The sequence below is a fragment of the Aptenodytes patagonicus genome, chromosome 18 (genome assembly GCF_965638725.1).
Source record: "Aptenodytes patagonicus chromosome 18, bAptPat1.pri.cur, whole genome shotgun sequence".
Classification (NCBI taxonomy): domain Eukaryota; kingdom Metazoa; phylum Chordata; class Aves; order Sphenisciformes; family Spheniscidae; genus Aptenodytes; species Aptenodytes patagonicus.
In genome coordinates this window covers 10,066,141-10,089,200 of record NC_134966.1, presented here as the reverse complement: position 1 = coordinate 10,089,200, position 23,060 = coordinate 10,066,141, and the positions used below count along the sequence as shown (strand labels likewise).

The window sequence follows — 23,060 nt, the reverse complement described above, 5'->3', positions numbered from 1 at the left end:
ACACCGGCTGCGCCGCCACCTCCGCGCCCTTTAATGGCTCCACAAAACCCGTTACACAGCGGCCGGGGCGAGGATCACAAACCGCCTCCGGAGGCCGAGCCCCGCCCGCAGCCTCGGGGACTCGCCGCGCCGCACGAAGCCCCGCAGCCCCTTTTCCCTCCGCGGCAAGGAACGCCCTGACGGGGGGAGGAAGGCAAGGGGGGGCCCAGCCGAAGCCGGGGGTGCTCGCGGGGCCCCAGCCGAAGCCGGGGGTGCTCGCGGGAATGCGGGGTGCGAGGGTAGGAGGGGCCGTGGTGCCGGGCCCGCAGGAAAGGGGACGTACTCTCGTCCGTTCGGGTTTTGGCTGCACGGCGGGTGGAGACGGAAGAGCCGGTTCTGCGGGAGCACGGACAGCCTCGCACGTCGTGAGGAGGCTGAGCGTCGGAAGCTGACTTTTAAGTAACGATTTTTGCATGAAAGCAACGTTCTCCATTTGAGTCCGTTTCGTAGTTTCACTGTCCATCTTGTGACACTTCAGAAATGCTGTCTATCGATTTAAGGAGATCAGCGACCAGCTGCAGTGATTCCGCTCCGGAGACCAGCTGCCTGGAATGCGGGAGAGAGACAGCGTTAGATGAGGAGGGGAGGAGGGAGCAGCCGGACAGCGTTTTGGTGGTGGTCACCCACGCGATGTGATTTTTTCAAGAAGCGGTTTATCTGGACTGAAGACTTCACTTCTTGAAGCGAAGCGCAAGAGTCTTAGAGAAGTGAAGTATAAGAGACTTAGAGACTCTAACCGTTTTACATTAAGTAAAAAAAAAATAAGACCTGCACATTCTAGTTCTTTTTATTACCTAAACTTGGAAGAAAACACATGGCAGGCAAGTGAGAACATGGACTAGCTGGCCCGGCATACAGAACACAAGAACCCGAGTTTCAATCCTAAAAAAACCACTGGGGACGTTGAGCTGTGACCTCAGTGTTTAGACGAACATCTGGGATAGCGTTAGGAGAGTCTTCTTAAAACAACTCACTTTATTGAAGACCGGGAGTTCGTTATGACCGTGAGGAGGTTCTGTAAGGCAACGTCTGCGTTTTGTTTCACCGCGGCCAGACTCGCCGACTGGCCCGACCTCAAGGCTTCATTCTCCGTCCTGTAGTTCTTCAGCTGAACCTAGGGAGGAAACAAACAAAAACCTCACGTGAAAATAACCACAAAACTCCAGCAGATGCTTTGCAGCTAATGAGTATGTTCATACGGCAATTTATTAGGTACAACAACTAATGAATAGATCCCATAACCAGACTGCCTAGAGAGAATCATAGAATCATTGAGGTTGGAAAAGACCTCTAAGATCATTGAGTCCAACCGTCGACCCAACACCCCCATGCCCACTGAACCATGTCCCTGAGCGCCTCATCTACACGTCTTTTAAATACCTCCAGGGATGGGGACTCAACCACTTCCCTGGGCAGCCTGTTCCAATGCTTAACCACTCTTTCAGTAAAGAAATTTTTTCTCATATCCAACCCAAACCTCCCATGGCGCAACTTGAGGCCATTTCCTCTCGTCCTAATGTCTAATGTCTTCCCAGCTCTGGGGAGCAGTCCCTGACGGAGAACTGCAACTTCGAAGCCTTTATTAAAACGGAAGACGTACGTTTTCATGGTAGCCTGCCAGCCAGCAGCCCTCAAGTCTGCTTGTTTCACTGAACCAACCCGGTGTTGGAGCGGCGTATTCCAGCTCCGAGGGTGGGGATGGAAGCTGTTACCTGACCCCGATGCTACCACCTAATGCTACGCAGGCTCTGCTGAGCTATCTGTTACAGCTCCCTTCCTCTATCTGTCCTCTCCCTTCTCTGTCAGGCGCCTTCCTACAGCTGAACTCCCATTTGCCCTGTTGCATCACGGCATTCACAGCTCCCAGAGATCGAACAGCATTTGAACAGCACGTGGAACTTCGGCAAAATTGCGAGTGAAGTACCACACGTCCCAGAGATTGAGTTAACCGTCTGTGTAGAGCTGAAATGTTCTAGTCTAGAACGTTTTCTATAGCATTAGCATATAGGAAACATGAGGCATAGTTAAAACTTTTCAGTACCATTTTATAGGCTCAATTTCAAGATGTATGCTTTCAGCCCCAGGACCTTCAGCAAGGCCTTAAGAATACTGACTGCTTCGTACCTGAAGTAACGCGTTTTCCTGTTTCAGTTTTGTAGCACTGTTTTCTGCTTTCACAGCCCGTTTCTGAAATAGGATAAATATTATTTATACCACAGCAGGCAGTTTGAGCTACATAGGAATGCATGATTCCAGCACATAACTTGAAGTGTTATGGCTTGCGTTATACCACCTCGTGTTCCGAATGCTTTACGAGATGGGGATGGTGCACCCAGCCATGTCTGATCAGCTGCCTCCTCCCCTCCCCATTTTTCCTTTCAGATATCTTCAAGTGCCATCCATCACTTCTGGACATTCAGGTTTTTTTTCTTGGACAAGAGGAAAAGGTACTCAGTATAAATAAGCAAGCAGGAAAAACAGTTCATATAGGAGGTGTTTTCAGAAGGCTGCAAAAAGGCAATTGAGGGTGTTGATGAACCCAAAAATGGTATTTCTGCAAAGACCTCCCTTATTCTAGGTAATGAAAGGAGTTCTAGACTGGGACACAGTCCTGTTGTAAGGGAATAATCTGAACCCACGTCAGAGCTGTTTAGTGGGTGAAGCAATCACTTCAGCCTCCCTCGCTCTCCTGGGGGAGGAAGGAAAAGGAATGGGACTGCACAGTTCCAACTGCAAACAAGCTTCTGCTACTATGGCAAACGCCAACACTCACAGTCATCAGCTGGAGATTTTGTTCCACGTGCTGCACCATTGCTTCCAAATCCTGCGCTTCTTTTTCTTCTTTAATTTTGTTTTCCTCAAGCTTTCTTTCAAGCTTCCTCATCCTTAAAAAACCAAGAGACAGTGTTCAGTAAGCACTTGTAGCATTAAATACCTTAGTAAGAAAATTCTAGGGAAGTTCAAGAAACTCATTCTTCCATGTTATAAGAAAAATTAAATCTTCCCACAGAAGTACACTTCTAGGCTGTGGCTCAGGGGATTTCTTTGTTCAACAGCTATTAGCATTAACGGGAACTATACAGCTGAGTGCAGAAAGGCCGTACAGAAAACACGGCCATCCGCAATCAGCCTAGGTAAGGGTAATTCTGAAACAAATGGTTACCCCATCACCGTGGAAGTACCAGCTGCCTCACTGCGAGGAGCAGCCCAGTGTAGAGGATTCAGATGGGAACTTAAGAAATTGCCACCCGGGATCGGTCACCGGGTTGTTTAACCTCAGGAAATTCAAGTCTCCCAATATCAAGTTGCTCACCAGCAAAAATAAAAATGCTTTTCTTGCTTCAAAGGAGAGAAACTAAGATTCATCATTTTGTTAATCTGGAGCTTTATGAAATGCATCCTGTCAAGCCCTACCCTCCTTTCCGCTAACCGCCTAAACTGCATGAAGCGTAAGCCACACAAGCACACTCAACAGATGCCAGCTTGCTACTTACTTTCCAAGCCTTTTTCAACAAGAAAACCAGGTTTGTTAAAGCTTTTTAATAAATAGCATAGATTTCAACTACATTTTTCTTCTTTAAAGACGTTGACTGTTCCCAGTGAGCACCTCTTCTAAGACAACTCCTTGCTTATGTGGTTACTTTCCCCCATACTGTGGCTTACGCACTTGTCTGCTTGAGTTTCAGAGAAAATCTGAAGCTTATTGATCTTGCTTCTCAAACTGGCATTCTCTTCTTTTAGCTAAAAAAATAAAAATTCTCATTAGAAACGAGGGTGTAGTTTCACGACACTACTAACACTCCAAGACCAGGACCAGAAGACATATTCAGCTTTAACTCTTGTGCTGGAAAGCCTTGCACTTCCTATCACATTCAAGCTTACTTTCGCACCTCGTTTTCCCCTCTGGAAACCATTCAACTTCACTAACCCTGCGGGGCACAGAAATGTGGCACCAAGCAACCGGTGCAGATGTGACTAACCAAATGCTGTTAATTCTAAATTAATACGACCTCAAGGGGAAGAGCGTGAGGAAGTCACCTGGGTCATGCCAACAGCAGTAGGACAGACAAGGTACCGAATCTGACTCATGCTGTAGAGCCGTTTCTCAGACCTACTTCTCCTCCGCAAGCATCTCTGATAACCAGCTGCCACGTATGGCGCGGCCCTTGCTGACAGCACGCTTTAATAACACTGGAGGCTGACACCAAGTTTCCGTGTAACAACCTGATACACGAGCTCAGAGCTCGCTTGACAGAAGACGGAGCCCGCAGGCGGCCTTTGTGCCCGCCCTGAGAAAGGAGCCGGGGGGACAGCCGAGGTGCTTACCTCCTCGTAGCTGGGCTGCCGCAGGGAGTGGAAGCCCGGCCCCGGGGGGGCTCCGAGGGAGGCCACGCTCGGGTCCTCGCTGCCTGCCGGCCCCGCGCCCTCGCAGAAGAGGGGGCCGGCGGAGGGCGAAGCGGGGCCCGCGGCGGCCAGATGGGCCTGCTCCACGGCCAAGGGCTGGTAGCTCCCGCTCCATTCCTCCTCCTCCTCCTCCTCGTCCTCCTCCTCTTCGGGCGGCAGCGGATCCGGGAATAAGAGGGGGCCGAGGCTCGGGCCGGGCCGCGCTGCCTGCGGAGGGGAGAGCAGAGCAGAGGGGCTGAGGCGGGCGCGGGACGGGCGCCTCAGCGCGGCGGGGCACAGCCGCGCCTTCGCCCGGGCCCTACCTGTCGGGCGCCGCCCGCCTCCTCGCCGTTCCGGGCCTTGCTGCGGACGAACTCGCGGAAGGAGAAGGGGTTGGGCTCAGCCGGGCCCGCCGCCGGCAGCCCCCCGGCCGCCATGGCCGCGCCGCCCCGCCCCGGCCCTCTCCGCCACCCGGACAGCCACCGACCGCGGGGCGGGGCCTCGCCTCAGAGCGGGCCCCGCCTCTCCTCAGAACGGACCAATTAGCGAGAGGCACCACCCCATCGCGGCCTCACCCGAGCCCCGCCTCTCCGCTGAGCTCAGCCCCGCCCCTTTCCCCACCCACCCATTCTCCGGGGTCAGCGCGGCTGCGCAGTGCCGCCTGCCCCGCACACGCGTGACCCCGCGCCGGGCGGCAGCGACGCTCCCGGGTGACGGCAAGATGGCGGTCGCCATGGCGTGGCTGCGGCGGGGCGCCTGGGGCCCGGCCCGGCGGTGAGCGCTCCCGCCGTCACCCGCGGGGGGAACGGGGCGGGGGGGTGCAGCGCCCGGTACCGGCCGCGGGGGAGGCGCTTACCGGGGCGCCCGGCCTCCCTGACGGCGGCTCCCGCTGTCCCGCAGGTGCGGGCTGGCGGCCGGCCGGAGCTACAGCGGCGGCGGCGCCTACCCCAGCGTGTCGCTGACCTGCCCGCTGCCCGGCGTGCCCAAGGCGGTCTTCGCGGCGGCCGAGGGCCGGGAGCGGTTCGAGACGCGGGTGACGGTGCTGGAGAACGGGCTGCGCGTCGCCTCCCAAAACAAGTTCGGGCAGTTCTGCACCGTGGGCCGTGAGTACCCGCGCCCGGCTCGGGCGGGCGCCGGGTCGTGCCGCTGGCCCGGCCCGGGCTGGCCTGGCCAGGGACGCGGCGGTGACGCTTCACTTCCCCTCGGAGCCGGGTGCCGGACGTGTGTTTAAGGACCGGGGCGGCGGGGGGGGGGGGGCGCACGGTAAAAGTCATGCTGACTTCTTCTCTTCTTAACGCTAGTTCTTATAAATTCGGGATCAAGACATGAAGCGAAATACCTCAGTGGCATCTCTCACTTCTTGGAAAAGCTGGCCTTCTCTGTGAGTACCGCGCTCGTCGTAGCGGGGTCCCGGAGCCTGCGCTGCGCAGGGCACCGTAAATCTGCACAGAGAGCGGCCGAGGGCAGGGCCCGCTCCTCGCAGCGGCACTGTGGGTTTGATCTGTTTAAATAGATGGTGATGGTATTCCTAGTTAATTATTGTGACCGTAATTATATTTTGAAAGTCTGTTGTGCTTTCACCTCCAGGGTTAGTGGGTGTTTAGCAAACCATTTGACTTAAAGAATGTAAAAGATGCTCGTTCTGGGCTACACTGAAAGATTATAAACAGTTACAGCTTTACTAATTAATAACACTGGTTTCTTCTTTCTTAGTCCACAGCTCAGTTCGGCAGCAAAGATGAAATTCTCCTCACCTTAGAAAAGCACGGGGGCATCTGTGACTGCCAGGCATCGAGGTACGATGCTCTTTCTCTGTGCTTTGTTACCCGAGTGGTTGTAACACTGACAGTAGTTTGAGTTGCTTTTTCTGGTGTGTGACAGTAAAAGCCACTTTTTGCTTCTAAGCAGCAGAAATCCATTTGTGGTGACTCCTAAGAAGCTACAAAAGTGAACGTGAAAGGGTTGTGAAAGTCAGTTCTATTTCCTTTTGAAAGCATTTAACGATACTGGTCAGGCAGCTTTATCTGTGATTTCCTGATGCACGTTTACTGAATGATTGTAGATGTGACTTCTCAGTGCAGAACCCGTCTGCTTGTGTTGCAGGGACACCATAATGTACGCTGTTTCTGCTGACGCCAAAGGCCTGGACACAGTGGTCAACTTGCTGGCTGATGTAGCGCTACAGCCCAGGTTATCAGGTCTGGGAACATAAGTCTCTCTCTCTCTCAAAAAAAACACTCCCAGCGCATGACTTGCTATTAGATCTCAGAATTCTTCATTAGATCGTGCTCATCAAGAAGTTATCATGTAGCAATTGGGTATTCTGTGTGGTGGTTGTTATCTCTTGCTTTCTCTCTTATTACAGATGAAGAAATTGAGATGACTCGAACAGCTATAAGATTTGAGCTTGAAGACTTGAACATGAGACCTGACCCAGAGCCTCTCCTCACAGAAATGATCCATGCGGTAAAACACTGAAAAGCCTACCTTGTGTGCAGTCCCCTGTATGAGACATGCTGCATTCTCTTCCTCAGTTTTTCCTCAACTTCAGGGTTTATTTTAGACTGCTCTGAAAACAGATTTTTCTGCTATTCAATTAGATTTCAGTGGTGAGAGGGAGAATTTTGCTGTCCCTCCACTTTGAAATCCTACATTCTACACACTGAAAGATTTTAACCCAAACTAAAACCATCTATGACTTATTTTTGTTGACATGGATGACAACATGTTGTTGAGTTACGCTGACATTAGTCAAATAATGCTCAGCCTTTCCTCTCTTACGTGTCTCAAACAGGTAGGCGTAATTCTAAAACAGAAAGAGAAGGTTTAGATGGAGGGGGATGAAGTAATATTTGTTACTTTAATGTATCTGCCTCCTTTTAGGCAGCCTACAGAGACAATACAGTTGGACTGAACAGGTTCTGCCCAGTGGAAAATACTGACAAAATTGATCGAGAAGTCCTGCATTCGTACCTGCGCAACTACTATACGCCAGACAGGATGGTGCTTGCTGGGGTGGGAATCGAGCACGAGCAGTTAGTGGAGTGTGCGAAGAAACATCTGCTTGGAGCGGAGCCGGTGTGGGGCAGTGGGCGGACCAAGGACGTGGACAGATCTGTGGCTCAGTACACAGGAGGCATTGTCAAGGTAAAAGGGAGGTGGAGGTGGCATCGTGCCTCTTCCTGTCTGTTGGAGGTGCAGATTTGGACTTGAGCCGATTTCTCTATAGGCTTTGCTTTTCTAAAATTACATACTGTTCATGAATAGGAGCCAAAACTGGCCATGATAGCCATTATTTGGGTGACAGGTTAATTATTGGGAATGTATCAAGCTGGATACAACAGAGGTGAAAATCGGTCCTAATAATTTGTCTGCCCTTCCCACAGGTTGAAAAAGATATGTCAGATGTGAGTCTGGGCCCTACTCCTATCCCAGAGCTTACCCACATCATGATCGGGTTAGAAAGCTCCTCATTTTTAGTAAGTATTAATCTAAAAATCCTTTGTTTTGGGTGCTCTGTATTTGAAGAATCCCAGAATACTATCTCATTACGTAGCCATTGGCACTCTTGCTGCTGATGCTGCACATACAGACAATCAGCTTTTTCACTGACAGGTTGATGAAACTCACGACAGATGATGAGTTTCACTGACCTTTACACTCTTCTTGTGCCATGTTTCTTTCTGACTCTCCCTCTTTACTCATCCCAGACCCTTGAGAGCTCTGCTATTAGCTGACTGAATTTCTTGTTGCAATTCAGGAGGAAGATTTCATTCCCTTTGCGGTGTTAAACATGATGATGGGAGGTGGTGGCTCTTTTTCAGCTGGAGGGCCTGGCAAGGGCATGTTCACCCGACTGTATCTCAATGTGCTCAACAGGTTTGTTTGCCTTTCTGTTTAAGGGATAGCAGAAACAGTCTTCTCTAGCAGGTTCACATGGAAGGCTTCATCTTTTGAAAGCCAACACCCCCGGGTTTTACATCAGCTTATTCCGCTTGAAACATGCGGGACTGATTTGTCAGTGGGCATTTCGAGAGGGTGAAAGTAAAGGGCAGAAGTGACCAGGAATCCTGTCTTCCTCCACTAGCCCAATCCATCCTTTAATCAGGGGATAGTAACAGAATTGGCAGTAGGTACCAGTAATGCTCTCTGTTGTTCTGGGTTTGGTCTCGAGGATGGAAGTGGAGAAGGAAGTAGATGGCACATGCAGAAATTGTCAGAGGCAGGGATCGACAGTTTTCATTGGCACGGCTGAGAATCCTGAAAATGCACTAAGAGGGGCCTCGCTGGCCATGTTTGTTTAATTTTTACATTTAAATTCTGTTTTTTAAATTTTTAAATACTGTTTGTATACTCACAGACACCACTGGATGTATAATGCAACCTCTTACCACCACAGTTATGAGGATACAGGTCTCCTGTGTATACATGCCAGCGCAGATCCAAAACAGGTACATAGTCCTGTATTCAAAGACAGGTGTCCTTAAAAAGTAATCACTTATTACCAGACAGTAATGTTAACAGAATAAGCATTGTTCTAATCGTCTTTCAATTATCTGTTTTTCCTAGGTTCGAGAGATGGTGGAAATCATCACGAGAGAATTCATTCTAATGGCAGGAGCAGTAGGAGAGGTCAGCAGCCTAACCTGCAGACTACGCAGATGGTCTTTGAGCTGAAATAATGCATTGCACTGGCCTGGCTAGAATGAATTTTTGTACATGCGTATGTTATGTATTTCTGTAAAAGAATATAGTAACTTTAACAACACATTCACAAAGAGGAAGGTGTTTGCAGAACTCTTACGTGGTATCTTGTATTAGAAAGCAGTGGCCAGACTTTTTGAACATCTATTTGTATTTGCTGCTCATTTACAGGTAGAACTTGAGCGAGCGAAGACGCAGCTGAAGTCCATGCTCATGATGAACCTTGAGTCTCGGCCAGTTATCTTTGAAGATGTGGGAAGGCAAGTGTTGGCAACAAACACGAGGAAGCTACCTCATGAGCTCTGTGCCCTGATCAGTGAGTAGACAATGCCTTTCCTTGCCTTGACTGAATTGTAGGTATAGTCGGGGCGGGGCAACTTACAACATATTCTTGTAGCACAGATGAATTGCCTTAGAAAGCCTGGGGGCGTAAATACTACAGCTATGTATTTCAGACCGATCTTCTCAATTGCTTGCAAGCTAGCACAATGCTTATTTTTGTCAGAAGGAAGGAAAAAACAGAAGCATGGTAGAGAAGGTCTAGAGGTAGTAATTGGTTTCCTGAGCACGGGGTCTGACTCAGCATCATAATAAAGCTGCTTTGTGCTATTTAGAATGTAGTTGTCACAACTCTGGCTTTTTTTTTTTTCCCCTGCAGGTCAGGTGAAATCTAGTGATATCAAGAGAGTGGTCACTAAGATGCTTCATAAAAAACCAGCTGTGGCTGCACTGGGTGACTTAACAGATTTGCCCACTTACGAACACATCCAAGCAGCGCTTTCCAGTAAGGACGGGCGACTCCCTCGGATGTACCGGCTCTTTCGATAAAGCAGCGCATCCTGCACGTCTGACAGACTTGCTTCTTTTTTAATATGTTTTTGAGATTATAATATTGCTGCAAGCCCTTCCCCCCCACTTTTCCAGGCATACTGTGCAAACATGGAGCCATGCTACAGCTGAACAAAGCTGCTTCAGAACACTGGACTGCGAAGAGCTCGTTATGTTGGGCTTAAAGGCCCACCCTGGCTCTGGATGAGTACTTTGACCCTCTGAGTAGGTTACAAGAGAAGGTGGGTGTATACAGCCTTCTCTTGGCACTGGGGAGAACACAGCAAGCCAAAATGCTCACTGCTACAACTGAAAGCATGTATCTGAGAAGAACTAAGTCACTGCTGTGTGTTACCACTTCACCATATCAGCAGTAGAAGTGGGGCTGTCACACTGGAGGCCCTGGTGTGTGCCCTTCTTGAGGAGTGTGGTGGCATGTTAAAGAGCTTGGCTTACATATCTGAATTCAAAGAATATTTACAGCTGTTACCAAGGTGAACAAAGACTTGGTCAAACTGAATTAGGAGAATACCAGTTATTATCTGTGTGAAGTTAGGCAACAAGTTTCCTGCAGTCCAGGTTTTGTTACAAGCATCATGGATCCATTTCATCAGTGTAATTTACCATCTGTAGTACTACTAGAAGTCACATGTCTGGAAATAACTTCATAATTTTGCTAGAGGAAAGTAGACCTATGGCATAACTAAGTTTCTGTGGCGTTCATCTACAGAGGTACTATGCATAATGCTATGTGGACACTTACTCTAGAATGAAAGCGATCCTATTCTTCAGGTTTTTCACTTGCAAGTGAACTATGCTAAAGAATAAAAGTTCTTTTACTCCAGAGTTGGTATACAAACAGAAGGTTATTAAAGGAGTTGCTGCTGCTGCACCTTAAACTTGTACCTACTTTCTTCATTGTCACTCAGATGAACTTAAGGCCTTGCAAAAAGAAGACATAATTGTCAGTCTCGCAGCAGAGATGTCGCTCAGCTAGGAGTCAAGATCAATAAAATGGCAACATTGAGAAAGCTTATGGTCTTGAAAGTGACTGATGCCATGTTACAGAAAGACATGAAGCTAAGTGCTGCTTATGATGCTGCTATGTGCATTTGACATACTGAAGAAATGGGAGATCCAAAAGAGAGGAAAAAAACATTCGATTTACGTAATCCCCTACCATATGGGCTTAAAAATGTAGATGGCTGCATTGCAGCACTTCACTGGCTAGATGTGTATTGTAAGGAGCAATCAAACTGGGAGCAGAACACTGAGGCAGCTATTACCTGCTTTATCCCCGTACCTTTCCTCATGCAACTAGAAGAAAACGTTGCATTGCTTCTTGTGGAACCCACAGTATGGAAGTCCTACTCAGTTGTTGTGTATGTTTGTAAGAAAATAAAGAGACCTCTAAAGGACTGGAGCAAGTAGTAGGCGTTCTGAAATTCATCAGCTAATGGCTGGGTTTCTTGAACTGGCAGGTGAAATGCACTTTCTTTGTTCAATGCAAACAATCCCAAAGAAATCTGCCCCGCTTTTCCAGCTGAAGACAAATGGCTCATGTCACCTGAATGGTTAGCATGCATCACACAGTCAAAGAACTCTAGTTCTGACAACCCTGCAATAAGAGCTGGTTCTCATTTAAGGTATTGCATTAATTTATTTTTATTCCTTTAAAAAGAAAGGAAATCGAAATACCTGATGGCTACAGACAGGTCAGTGCCATAAATGTTTGTACCGCAGAACAGAAGCTCTGTCTTGGGACAGGTTGCATAGTTAGCAGCACTTCCTCCAAGTTGTTTGCACGGTGTTTTATGTACTAAGGTGATTAATGATCCAGCCGATCTGTGCCCATGAAAAGTTTTTAAGTGTTAGCTGTACTTAACATTTTACCAGTGCCATACTGGTCCATGTAGTATGTTTAGCCTTAAGACAACACTACTTCAAAATTAGCAAGTTATTTACAGTTCACTGAATTGGAAAAATAAAAACAAAAGGAATTAACTGTAATCAGAGGTAATGGAACTGCGCTGATCTGACTTGCTGCAGTTTCTCTGCATACTTCCCTAGTACTCACTTGACATCTTAATCGCTTTGGTGAAGCATTACACAGTAGCTGTACTCAGGCCATTATTTTCAACTCGAGTGTCCCGCTGCTGAAGGCAGATAGTGTTTTATCACCCCTGGGGAGGGCAAGTGAGTTAAGGAAGGGATTGTTTCAAGCAGTCTCAACAGCCAAATATATGGTGTGAGAGATTGATATTTACCCCCTTAGTAACAGAAGGCCTATAGAATAATTACTGAAAGGCAATGTTTCTACAGTTCAAATGTACAGTAGTACATTCACACAGATCTTGCTGTAGAAGACCAAAAAAGCCCAACACGGGAGCACCATCCTTACACAAAACTGCCCAAGTCCCCTAACTGGTCCCTGTTCACATTTTACAGAATACCGTACACTTGGCTACAGGTAAGGAGAAAAAAAACCAACCCCACAACATACGTAAGCTAACCAGATGAAATCAAACAGACAAACAAAAATTTTCACCTTTCCGCAGGCTTTTCTTAGGTCCCCTGCCCCTGGTCATGCCAATTCCAGAAGCTGTGCCCCCTGTGTGGAGTCATCTTAGAATGAAGAGACTGCATCCGGTTGCTTCCAAAGATAGTACAGTTAAAAATAAATCAATTACATCTGTTGGGATGGATGTCCTAAATAACTGACTCCATTTTCTTCAGCAAAAGCACTTGAGCTACATGGATTAGCTCATGCAAATGAATCCAGGATGAGGTTTAAGCCATTCTTCACAAGCCACAGCAACTGCCAGAGGTGCTTAAGCAGACAATTCCCTGCAGAGTTTGCCGTGGCCCGAAATCCTCTTTCCGGGCACCTCTAGCACAAGCATTGCAGAGTTCTCAGCTCAGGAAATGCTACATACGCTGCTGGATTTTTGGTCCTTTTGTTCTTGCCGTTTCTGAAGTTCCCTTGTAATCCGCCTCTTTATTCCGATTAAATAGAGATCTCTGTCAAACTGCCCTGCAGCAAGTGGAATGCTACAATATAAACACAAGCAATTAGATCAGGGCATAAATACATTCTTCTTGTTTGCCCAACATTTCCCAATTAGTTCATACAACAAAGGCCAGAAACCTAATTTTTACTTTCTTAAGGCATTTAGCTACTGCTGTGGGAGAAAAGGGGTAAAACAAAGGTCGTCTTCCACAGCAACAAGTTAAGGTTTTTCACAATACATTTAAATGAAGAAAATATTGGTTGTAAAAGGCAAATGTACTTTCAATTTAAGCATGAAGATGCCTGCATTCATAAGGGACATACATGGAGGACATTCTTGATGACCCTAAACCAAAAAACACTCATTTCAAAAGCTAAACTAGCTTACTGTTAGCTTGGTGTATTCACTGGTATGGTTCATGCACAACAGTTCTTACCTTGGTCTGTTCTAGAGAGGCCAGAAGGAAACCCTAGCAGCCCAGCTTCACAGACTCTGCAATACTTCTATTTAATGGGTATTTAATACCCATAAACAAACAAACAAACAAAAATCCCAATTCTAATTGCACTGCTGATCAAGTGCTTTAAGAAATTACCATTTTCTAGACACCTGGGTCTTGAAATCCCTGAGCATGCTACTCACAGAAAAGAGACTAACTAAATTTCAGTCACTTAACCAAATTTTCTAAGGAGTTCCACTAGCATGGCAGCCCACAGTGGGACATGAAGAAACCTGGAGGATCTCAAAACACTTCACTGACATACAGCTATGTTGAAATGCAGCCACCACTGGGGAGAGATAACTGCATTGATCCCAAAGAGGGGAAGAGGAAAGCTGTCCACACTGATAGGAAAAACAGAGAGCTGCATCTCGGATGAAACACAGATTTATAGTCAATTGCAATGGACTCCGTTTATCTCCCTCAGGAGGATTAAGGGACCTGGCAGCAGGGATTTCAGATGTCAGTGCAAGGTTTAAGCGCTCTTACTGCTCTGACCACTGAGAGCATATATTGGGTAAAAAACAAACAGGCTGCAGAGAGCTACATGGGATAAACTCCATTTCAGGAACTCTCCTGAGAGGACAAACTCCGAACAGGAGCATATCCTCAGGATCACTGGAGCCATGTGCAAGCATCCAGAGTGGCACAAGGAGGTACTAACTTGTCTCTGCCAGGCCTCACTTTCACACGAAACAAGGCAAATACAGGCCGATGGTCTGAAGTTTTGATCACAGGACAAGATGAGTACTTGACAGCATGGATGTCATCTCTGTACCGACTGCGGTATACAACTCGATCCTGAGAGGCAGAGAGAGAGGGGAGACTGATGGTAACTCCCTTTGCACATCCACCCTGGAAAGAAGCACTGGTTCACAAGAGACAAATCCATTCATTTATCACACTCCACTTAGTGAAATTAAGTGTCTTGGACAGGGATACATTCATGAAGAATGTGTGTCTGGTCCCAATAGCGGTTCTGTGCCCAGTGCTGAGCACGGGGGAGAATGTGCTGGAACAGGATGTAAGGCAGGGCAAATAACATTAGCAGCCTGTGCCAAACTCCCTGTGCTCACAGATTCAACAATCCTTTCTTCCAAACCAGTTCCACCTGCCCTGTTGCCCTTAAGCAACAGATCTCATCACGACTGTATCTCATGCAGACCAACTGTGGAAGGCAGCTTTTTCTCGCAGGTAAGAATCCCCTTTGGAGGCAGATGTGAGGCTGAGCAGCCCTTCCGAGCATGCTGCTCTGAAATCATCTCTTACCGTGTAGGAGGGAGTTCTTTGTTTGGAAGTGGTGTCATAGCTGTCCTTTCCTATGTCAAACTTGTAGGAAGGACGGAAATGAATGTCGGCCTCTTGGAATCCTTTGAAAATGGACCCTGTAAGGGAAGGGGAGAACAGCATGAACAACAAATTCCTCCTTCCTAAGAACCCTGCACACTTTCTGCATTTATTCAATACTGCTTAACTAATGCTGGCTAGAAACAACAGCTGTGTACGTACATGACTAGAAAAACCTGGGCTTGGGCTCCAGAAAGGGAGCAAGCTCAAGTTCTTACATACAGCCAGTGGCTATTTAAACAAAGAACACTTGGTGCACGCACTTCCCCTTCCACTGAAAGCTCATGATGCTTTGCAAATGCTAGCTATTCAAATCTAAATGCCCTAGGCACTGTGACGGAACGATGTCCAGTTTATAGAGGAGTCAGATGAAACAGAGCAGTAAATGGCTTGGGAGATTACACTATATATAGCAAAATGCTATAGCAAAAAGTCCCTTGTACAGACTGCCGCTGTATTTGACAACTGCTGACTTCCTTTTTTAGGGAACTTAAGAGAAAGCAGGAAAGGTCTCTAGGGAATAGGGATTTGGCTGTAATTATTTCTGTGTGTAGATATCTCTGTTCCTGGTGGCTAGGGAGAAAAAACCGCTGTCCCTCACCCCTACTCATTTCACTAGTAAGCTGGTCATACGCCAGTAGCTTGGACATGTCTGTTTCCGGGTTCTGGTTCAAGATGGAATCCACGGTCTCACGATCCTTATTTAGTCGGAAGTTGAAGTCACCAAACCAGAATACTTCATCAAACCGAGTTGTGACATCACCTGCAAATTCAAGCCAGAAGTGTCAGTATAAAGGTAAACATCCTGAAAAGTTCTGAAAGCAAAAAAAAAAAAATCCCAAACTTTTCTTCCCTGAATGTCCTTTTGACTTTTGAGGAAAATTAAAGTATATGATGTAGCTCATTAAAATGAAACTCACTTAATTCTTTCTAAGTGAGAGCTGTACGCTGCATAGCTTACTGAGAGTGCTGCTAGATATGTTCAAGGAACAGGCATAAATTTTCTTTTTACTACCAGAAGATAGAATACTTGAGCATGTTTTCTGCCTGTGACCATCACAGAATGCGGTAATAAAAAAAACAGTAGAAAACAGAACAGAAATTTAAAAAATCATAGAAAAAGCTGAAAAGAGACCAAACTATCTATAGGACCTAAAAATAGTATGAACACAAAAACCTAATGCTACACTGCAGATAAAGAGTAAATTCATCTTTCTAGAAAAAGGGCTTCGCTATATATCTAGACGTCATGTTAACAGCACAGTATTAAGAAACAATAATGGAATTTGGCAAACAATATGTTCACTTGTGTATATGCAAATTGAAATAATGTTCCTTCTCTTAAGTTTTGAAATAAAGTAATTTCTATTTGCTTTAGAAAACACTTGGAAAGTGAAACACATCCATAATATTGATAAAAAAATACACCAAAATTATCTTATTGCTGTTCTGAGAAAAAATAAATCACACAAAAATTCCTTTTGAGTTTTCTCTCTCCCCCTCCATTTCAACTTTTTCTCTCAAATCCCCCCCAAAATTACATCCCACCTAGAAAAAATAATCATGTGAATAATAACCATCCTCAGACAAAAGACCTGTGGTCTCTTTTTATACCGCCTCAAATTAGCACTCTCATTTGTTCTTCCTTAGTGTAGACTGAAAGACAATGCACAAACTCTGTTCCTTTGGGCTCCCACACAAGCATGGTTTCACACTTACTAGAACTGGATCGATATGGGTTTGTGTCCGGAACATTTTTGGGAAGTGTAAGGGCTTGAATGGTTTTATTGTAGTCCAGTTTCCTCTCGTTCACCTTACTGTCCCCAGCTGAAAGACAGAAATCCCATTATTGCCAACGACGCATCATTTTCATTCAATTACCATTTTTGGTTATAACAGGAGCTTCCAAAGGACATCAGACATTTTCCACCTGTAAAATGTAACACACTGGCCCAGGGAGCACACAGACTGAAAACTACTGGCAGAAAGCGTGAAAAAAGGGATGCAATTGTGCAGAGTTCATTTCTGTTTTTCTAAACACAGTTCTTTTGTAAGTTTGCTACCAAAATATCCTCCTCCCTTATTGTTCTCAGCTCAGCAATCCTGAGCTTTGACTTCAGTCTGTCCTGCTCCTCTATCCCCCCTGCAGCTTTTTTACCTTTGTAAAGCAACCCCCCCTCCTCCCTCAATCAGGACACTTCTAACAAGACTGTAAATGTCTCACATGTGAAGTGGGAGGTGATGAAGAGAAAGGAGGTCCCAAAAAATGTGAAGCAGATTCCCAGAGCTCCCTTTGTTTTGATCTGAGATACGATTCGAGTTGTCACCGTGGCATACTCCACTTCTGGAAGGAGAAAAAGAAGCTGCTTTTACTGAAAAGCCTCTAGAGACAGTGAGCAGGAAAGTTAGGTGGGGGACAGCCCTGGAGAAAAGGACAAGACAGCCGATGGCAGCCGTCCTTTCACCTCCCCACCCTCCAGCTCTTACTGGACCACAGACCTGAGCAGAACCAGATCAGGTCCCTCCGAATGAAGACCGACATGTACAGCACCCCATGTGCAGCAGAGTAGAGCATGACGTAGTGGGGGCCTAGCGTCTCTTGCAGGCGGATCTCCCACTCTCTTCTGCAGGAAAGAACAACAGCTGGATCACAAGGACAGTACAAGAGACAATAACCAGGAAAGGAAATCAGCATTGTGAAAACAGAGCAATCCCTCTGATAAAGAACGTCAAAAGTGTAAGCGAAACCTCCACTGCCACAGCGATGCTGCAGGGAAGGCTGGTCAGTTTGACGTGTAACTCCACACATGCCATGCAGCAGGCTCTGCATGTCGGTGAGAGAGTATTAATGCCACTGCACCGAGCGGCTTGCAAATCTGAGGAAAAGAGTCCCACTGGGAAGATACCCTAAAAAAGCAGAGTCTGACATGAGGCTTCAACCTGCTCTTCTAGGGTTGGTCAATCTCAGACGGACTAGAAATTTGCAGCGACGTACTACTAATGAGCACGTGGCTGCTACGCTGACAGCCAGCCCGTGAGCTAGCTCACGGCCAGCTCAGATCTATGCTAAGGTGCCCACAGAATTCAGACAGGAGTTTTGCTATTAGCTGCCCTGACAACAGGACCAAGTTCTGTATTTACAGATTCTTGTGACGTTTTCCTCTAAATCCCATTTCCCCTGGTGCTCATGCAATGGAGTTCAGAGTCTTATTAAATGGGTTATTTATTGAAAATATTAAGAATATGATGGAGGCTATTTCCAGACTAATTAAAACCAAAGTAATTAGATAACAATAAAAGAGGATGGTTCATTACATTGTTTTTGCTACCTGTCTGGACAGCCTTCTTGAACCCCAATGACATACATGTCCTGGGCATAGTCAGGATCTGTTGGTAATAAGAAGTCATCCAGATTCACTGGAAGTTCCTATTATTAAAAGAAAAAAAAAAAAAGATAAAATAGTTATGCAAAATTTTACTAGAAAAGTACAAGAAAAGTCCAGACTAAGCTACAAGTTCCACAGCATACGCAAACAATTCAGGCTTCAAAAAATAGGCTAAGTGCTAATACTAAAAATTCCCCTTCCCAAAGGCAGACTTCAACTGCTGTCGCTCCAGCAGTAACCAAGATTCCACAGTTCAGCCATGTGGGCCAGTAAAGTGATGTTTCTAATTTCCTGGGGTGCTTACTTTTTACCAGGCTCAGAGGCTACTTACTGAACACCCCAGGGGTTGCTTGCGTTCTTCCAAGCACAGCTTCTCAGACACCTGGTAGAATCAGTCTTGATCTCCTAGGCCACGTAAAGACATAGGCAGGAGGCTGTGTTCTTTATCAGAGATGTTCTCATCGTAAGCACCAAATTGTCAGTCATCTTCATGTGACCCTAATTGCAACGGAGCGTAAAGGAGCTGCCACAAAAAGCCAGAGTGGCACTAGCAAGCTCACTGTTTTCATACCTAGTATCTGAGGAACCCTGTTACAATGGCTCTCTCACTAAGATGAACATGCGTGAGAGGGCCTTGTAATTTGATAAAGATGATGAACTCAGGTTGACGAGGAACATAGTCACGAACAGAAAAAAAACATTGCACCCATCCTTGCAGTAAAGATGGGGTAGCTTTACCACCGCCAAAAGACCTGTGGAGACCTAGGTGCACATACCTTCTGACCCTGCATGTTCCAGGTGGCCACAAAAATTCCAATATTCCGATCAGGGAAATACTTGCTAAGTTCTTCTGCTCCCAGTAAGGCACCATTTGCCAGAAGGCTGCCTTCCAAATAGCTTCTGTGAACAGAAGACCCATAAAAGAGCATCTAAGGAAACAGCATGACAGTTGGAATAATGATTTGTAACGCCTGAATCTTGAGTTAATCAAGAACATACCTTTAGCTCAAGAAAATGGCATTTAGTATTTATATATTGTTCTGCTTGCCTAAAGTTCCTTATAAAGTTCCAACCCTTATAGAGAGTTCACGGATCATATGCAAGAAAACAAAACTGTTGTCATAAACCGGCCTTTTCAAAGCCAGGACACGAGTACGATGGTGAGACTGATGCTGCACAGGTTCTGTGATGAGAAGACTTAAGCCACCCAAAGTCTTCAATCCCCCTAGTGCTTGCCGCAGACACAAAATGGAGAGATTGGTTTGATATTTGAGTATCTTGAAGTAGCTCGGTTTACTTAAAACATGAAAATAGGTCCACCATTCCCAATGTTCTGGCACCAAGTTGCTCCTAATCAAGGATTCAAACTCACATTCTTCCTTCAATTCAGCTCGTCAAATTAGCTTTCAAGCAAACGATTTATTGAGTCCCAGGTCTAAAAGAATATCACATTTGAAAAGGATAGATCTGCCCCACACCGCCTGCCTCTCCAAAGAACACGCTGCTTACAAAAGCAAGGGGTATTGGCAAAAGGACTGCAAGTTGCATAAGCATTTTTAATCTTGCTTAAGCTCTGCAAATAATGATGACAGCACGACGTCAGAGAATGCTGTGCAACCCACTGGTCTACCCAGTTGCCCACCTGACTCCAACAGCTTTGCAGAGGGAAGTGAAAGAAAACCCCTCATGGCGAACAAGTACCAATCTAGCTTTGGGGCTTTTTTACCAGTTAGTAACACTTTAATTTATCTCAGAATTATTTTCCCCTGTACCACTGACTCCCACTCTTTGGATCAATGATCAGGTTTATCCCTCAAGGCCTTGCAGACTGTTGTGTATCTATAACGTATAACCTTTAGCTGAGTATTTGGTATCCTTTACCTTTTAACATGTTTCCTGACCTGCAGTATTGTCAATAATACTCGTTGCAGTGTTTGTGCTGTGTGCTGGCAGGTCTTCACAAATAGTGGGTCTGCAGCCAACACAAGAAGAGGATTTGATACACTAGCAAGCAGATTAGTACACCCACCTCAGCTCCCTCCAATCAATAATCTAAACTTAACTAAGAATGAAGACAAATGAGCAACCAGAGCAAGAGGTCAGGGCCACACAAGGAGAAAGTGCTGAGATCTGAGTGGAATCACACTCTGCCTCAAGAGATTCCTGGAGAAGCTGGGGCAGAGGAGCTCCTGTGGGACACTGAAGCAGTTCACAGTACATGATTTGATCCTGCCAGAAGCCAAACGAGCTCAGCATCTGCAGAGGACCCTCAGCACCTTGCAGGATTGTGACAGTACTGCATGTACTGCGTGATAGTTTCAAGCTAAAATATTTGCGTTTTTTTCCTGCCATTTAACATTTCAGTTCAAGCCCAATGTACTTTTAGATTTAAAAAAATAAACCAGTTTTTCCCAACTGTTAGCATGCACAGCCACTGTTTCTTCATTTTCAGAACAGATTACTTAAATATTATAAGCAAGCTGACAGCAAATCAAACTTGTATTTATGAAAAACAATACCCATCTGAAAAGAGCAAATATAGAGCATTAGTACTAATCTCTTCATCTTCAAACTGTTTCCAGTCTCCACAGCAGGTTAAACAACACGGAAACACTTTTGTGCTTTACCAATCGGTCTGAAGTTCCCTGCCTCTGCCCAGCAGGATTCTGCAGGGCAGCTGGCTCCCCGCTAACACACCCCAAACTTTGCCACGAGAAGCCGGGAGACATACCTGCTTCGAACATCCTTGGAGCGAATGGGATTGAGCAGGCTGAACGTAGATTTCATGGAGTCTGTGGAGCAATTATCATAGACCATCCCGTTGCCATGTAGCCTGGTATCGCTCAAGCTGCTGCTTACCCTCCCAAACTTGTGCTGAGAATAATGTCGATAATCCATATAATCTGAGTCAATCCTATTAGCTGTCCTCAGTGTGTGAGAGGCCACGTTGAGCTCCATGGGTGGCAGAGGTCGAGCTGGCATTATTTGGGACAGCCGGGGTTTGCCGCCTGCGAACGCTTTCCCCCGCAGAAGCCCACCGAAGGCACTGGAGATCTCGGAGGCTCGTTTCCCCAGGTCGGAGGTGCCTCCTCTGCTCTTCCCCATGGGACTGGCTTCCGAGGCGTCTGGTGAACTGTGCAAGGAATTCTGCTGGCAGCACCGATGGCAGGGGCTCGCCCTACCCCTGACGGGAGGGCTGAGGGACGCTTCCTGCAGAGAACCGTTTGAGGAACTTGTCTCGTTGGGATCAGTCAGACTTTCCTGACTTGTTCTAAACCGCCTCCACCTCCTCCAGCTTTTCTCATCCAGAGATGCAGCACGCTCCAGCCGGGGTTTCCGAGGAGGCCTTGGAGTGACCGATTTAATTTTCATATTAGCTTTGAGTTCATCTGGTAGAAGCTTTAAGGTTTCATTTAAAGAGGTGCCTACACTTGGAGGATCTTCAAAGGTAAGCACCCCACTGCCACCAGCCTCCTTCTTTGCTGCTTTGCCAGCTTTTTTAGCGTGCAGGTCCTGTACCGCTCCACCCTCCATGCTCTGAGTAACACATGCCCCTGAGTGCTGTGGAAATCCATTTGGCGTACTCATTCTCCCCCGGGTACCAGCTACGGACACTGGTCCATCCGAAAAGTTCCTCACAGCATAGTTTCCTTCCCTTGCTTACCCCGTAGGTTCACAGGGCTTTAACCAAGCCAGAAAGACACGGAAGTTGAAGACAGCTCAGTCTTTAGTTGAGAATGAAGGGCAGGTGTATGTGTAGGCAGATGCATTGTCTGCAAAATTTCAAGAGGTGGGATACCTGGATTTCCCCAAGAAAAACATGCAAGAATGAAAAGTTATTGAGCTGCGAACTCTGCTCCTTATTCAGAAAGCAAGCTCCTCACAGGACCTCCCTCGAGAACAACTCAAACCTTAACGTAACCTTGTTAGAAAACCAATGTTATTTTCTTTTTTTTTCCCCAAGAGCAGAGCAGTGAACTGACTGCCTCGCTGCTGTAGGCATCACGGCTGCGTACAGACTTCTTTAAGAAAAGGTTGTGTATACTGTTAGCATGAAAGGAAATTAAAACTGCACATAAATCGCAGCTTTGTTCTCCTTGCCGTACAGTGAGTCACCAGTACAACCGGCCTCCAGGCTGCTCACAGCACTCGGTGCCAGAGGCCAGGAAATTTCCAGTGATCTCAGCTTCTACCGTGATCTCACAGCGGGGAGATCGCTGCCACCTTTCCTTGCTTTGCGCCAACCCCTGGCCTGAAACTGAGAAAATATCTGAGGAGCAGTTTTAGGGGTACGGAATTGGGGTTCAAGGCAAACTCCTACTTGGGGGGGGGGGAAGCACCTCGTTATTCTACAGTTATTGCAAACCAAACTTCCCACCTGCAGGGGTCCGCTCTGTACCTCTATACTGGAAATGCTAAATCCTACCGAAACACAGCAGAACGCTACTTTTGTACCTGAGGTGAAGCCGCCCGCTTCCTCCACTGACCAGCCAGGAGGGATGGCTTCGCCAGCTCCTCACACCTCGCCTTCTCACCGGCCCGCTTCGCCAGGCCGACCGCAGCCCTGACAGCGGCCGCGCCGGCCCCGGGCGAGGAGAGGATGGACGAGGCTTCCCGCGGCCGCGGTCACCGACACGCGCGGGCACCGGCGGCCCCGGAGACGCCACCCACGGGCCGCCCTCCGCGGCCGCGGCACGGACACGCTCGCCGCTGAGAGACCACTGACCTCCCGGCCCGCGGCGCCCGCTGCCGCCCCGGCGGAGGCCGGCTCCGCTGCGCTGGCCTCGGCGGTACTTCACCCGCCGCTGCGGACGGGACGCGGCCCGGGCCCCGCCGGCACCACCCGGGCGCGGCCGCAGCCAC

General features: G+C 47.2%; 3 protein-coding genes across 7 annotated transcripts; 1 reads left to right on the top strand and 2 right to left on the bottom strand.

Moving 5' to 3' along the window:
- Positions 1–16: 16 nt before the first annotated feature.
- On the bottom strand, positions 17–4,877 carry ENTR1 (endosome associated trafficking regulator 1). Its single transcript, XM_076355477.1, has 7 exons — positions 4,746–4,877; positions 4,366–4,650; positions 3,707–3,780; positions 2,813–2,924; positions 2,164–2,226; positions 1,014–1,153; positions 17–585 (listed from the first exon to the last, which is right to left on the bottom strand). Exons 1-7 carry the CDS (start codon positions 4,857–4,859, stop codon positions 492–494), a joined length of 882 nt encoding a protein of 293 aa, XP_076211592.1. The 5' UTR covers positions 4,860–4,877; the 3' UTR covers positions 17–491.
- A 262-nt stretch (positions 4,878–5,139) lies between these two features.
- Positions 5,140–11,382, top strand: PMPCA (peptidase, mitochondrial processing subunit alpha). The gene is made up of 13 exons (XM_076355667.1): positions 5,140–5,196; positions 5,323–5,525; positions 5,724–5,803; positions 6,136–6,218; positions 6,526–6,620; positions 6,788–6,888; positions 7,306–7,569; positions 7,809–7,901; positions 8,183–8,301; positions 8,783–8,873; positions 8,992–9,054; positions 9,298–9,442; positions 9,785–11,382. Exons 1-13 carry the CDS (start codon positions 5,144–5,146, stop codon positions 9,952–9,954), a joined length of 1,560 nt encoding a protein of 519 aa, XP_076211782.1. The 5' UTR covers positions 5,140–5,143; the 3' UTR covers positions 9,955–11,382.
- Positions 8,823–23,002, bottom strand: INPP5E (inositol polyphosphate-5-phosphatase E). Of its 5 annotated transcripts, none has more exons than XR_012996784.1 (12): positions 22,653–22,814; positions 20,929–21,996; positions 18,974–19,097; positions 18,141–18,238; positions 17,311–17,435; positions 17,036–17,155; positions 16,531–16,638; positions 15,413–15,574; positions 14,734–14,849; positions 14,129–14,265; positions 11,653–13,005; positions 8,823–8,883 (listed from the first exon to the last, which is right to left on the bottom strand). XR_012996784.1 is itself a non-coding variant. In XM_076355665.1 (11 exons), exons 2-11 carry the CDS (start codon positions 21,783–21,785, stop codon positions 12,873–12,875), a joined length of 1,980 nt encoding a protein of 659 aa, XP_076211780.1. In that variant the 5' UTR covers positions 21,786–21,996; positions 22,924–23,002; the 3' UTR covers positions 11,595–12,872. The 5 variants fall into 5 exon arrangements, 3 of the variants coding, with proteins under 3 accessions (XP_076211780.1, XP_076211779.1, XP_076211781.1); XR_012996783.1 differs by lacking the exon at positions 8,823–8,883 and having other exon boundaries at positions 11,595–11,799; positions 12,503–13,005; XM_076355665.1 differs by lacking the exons at positions 8,823–8,883; positions 22,653–22,814 and adding an exon at positions 22,924–23,002 and having other exon boundaries at positions 11,595–13,005.
- Between the last annotated feature and the right edge of the window lie 58 nt (positions 23,003–23,060).

What these genes read in the sequence shown, in the direction of transcription:
- ENTR1 (XM_076355477.1), bottom strand. Translation starts at nt 4,859, where the DNA reads ATGGCGGCCGGGGGGCTGCCGGCGGCGGGCCCGGCTGAGCCCAACCCC. An exon ending in AGGCGGGCGGCGCCCGACAG is followed by an intron (nt 4,651 to 4,745) that starts GTAGGGCCCGGG and finishes TCCCCTCCGCAG; the next exon opens with GCAGCGCGGCCCGGCCCGAG. An exon ending in AACTCCCGGTCTTCAATAAA is followed by an intron (nt 586 to 1,013) that starts GTGAGTTGTTTT and finishes CCCGCATTCCAG; the next exon opens with GCAGCTGGTCTCCGGAGCGG.
- PMPCA (XM_076355667.1), top strand. Translation starts at nt 5,144, where the DNA reads ATGGCGGTCGCCATGGCGTGGCTGCGGCGGGGCGCCTGGGGCCCGGCC. An exon ending in GCCTGGGGCCCGGCCCGGCG is followed by an intron (nt 5,197 to 5,322) that starts GTGAGCGCTCCC and finishes GCTGTCCCGCAG; the next exon opens with GTGCGGGCTGGCGGCCGGCC. An exon ending in GCAGTTCTGCACCGTGGGCC is followed by an intron (nt 5,526 to 5,723) that starts GTGAGTACCCGC and finishes TCTTAACGCTAG; the next exon opens with TTCTTATAAATTCGGGATCA.
- INPP5E (XM_076355665.1), bottom strand. Translation starts at nt 21,785, where the DNA reads ATGAGTACGCCAAATGGATTTCCACAGCACTCAGGGGCATGTGTTACT. An exon ending in CCTGATCTGGTTCTGCTCAG is followed by an intron (nt 17,156 to 17,310) that starts GTCTGTGGTCCA and finishes TTCTCCTTCCAG; the next exon opens with AAGTGGAGTATGCCACGGTG. An exon ending in AAAGAACTCCCTCCTACACG is followed by an intron (nt 14,266 to 14,733) that starts GTAAGAGATGAT and finishes TCTGCCTCTCAG; the next exon opens with GATCGAGTTGTATACCGCAG.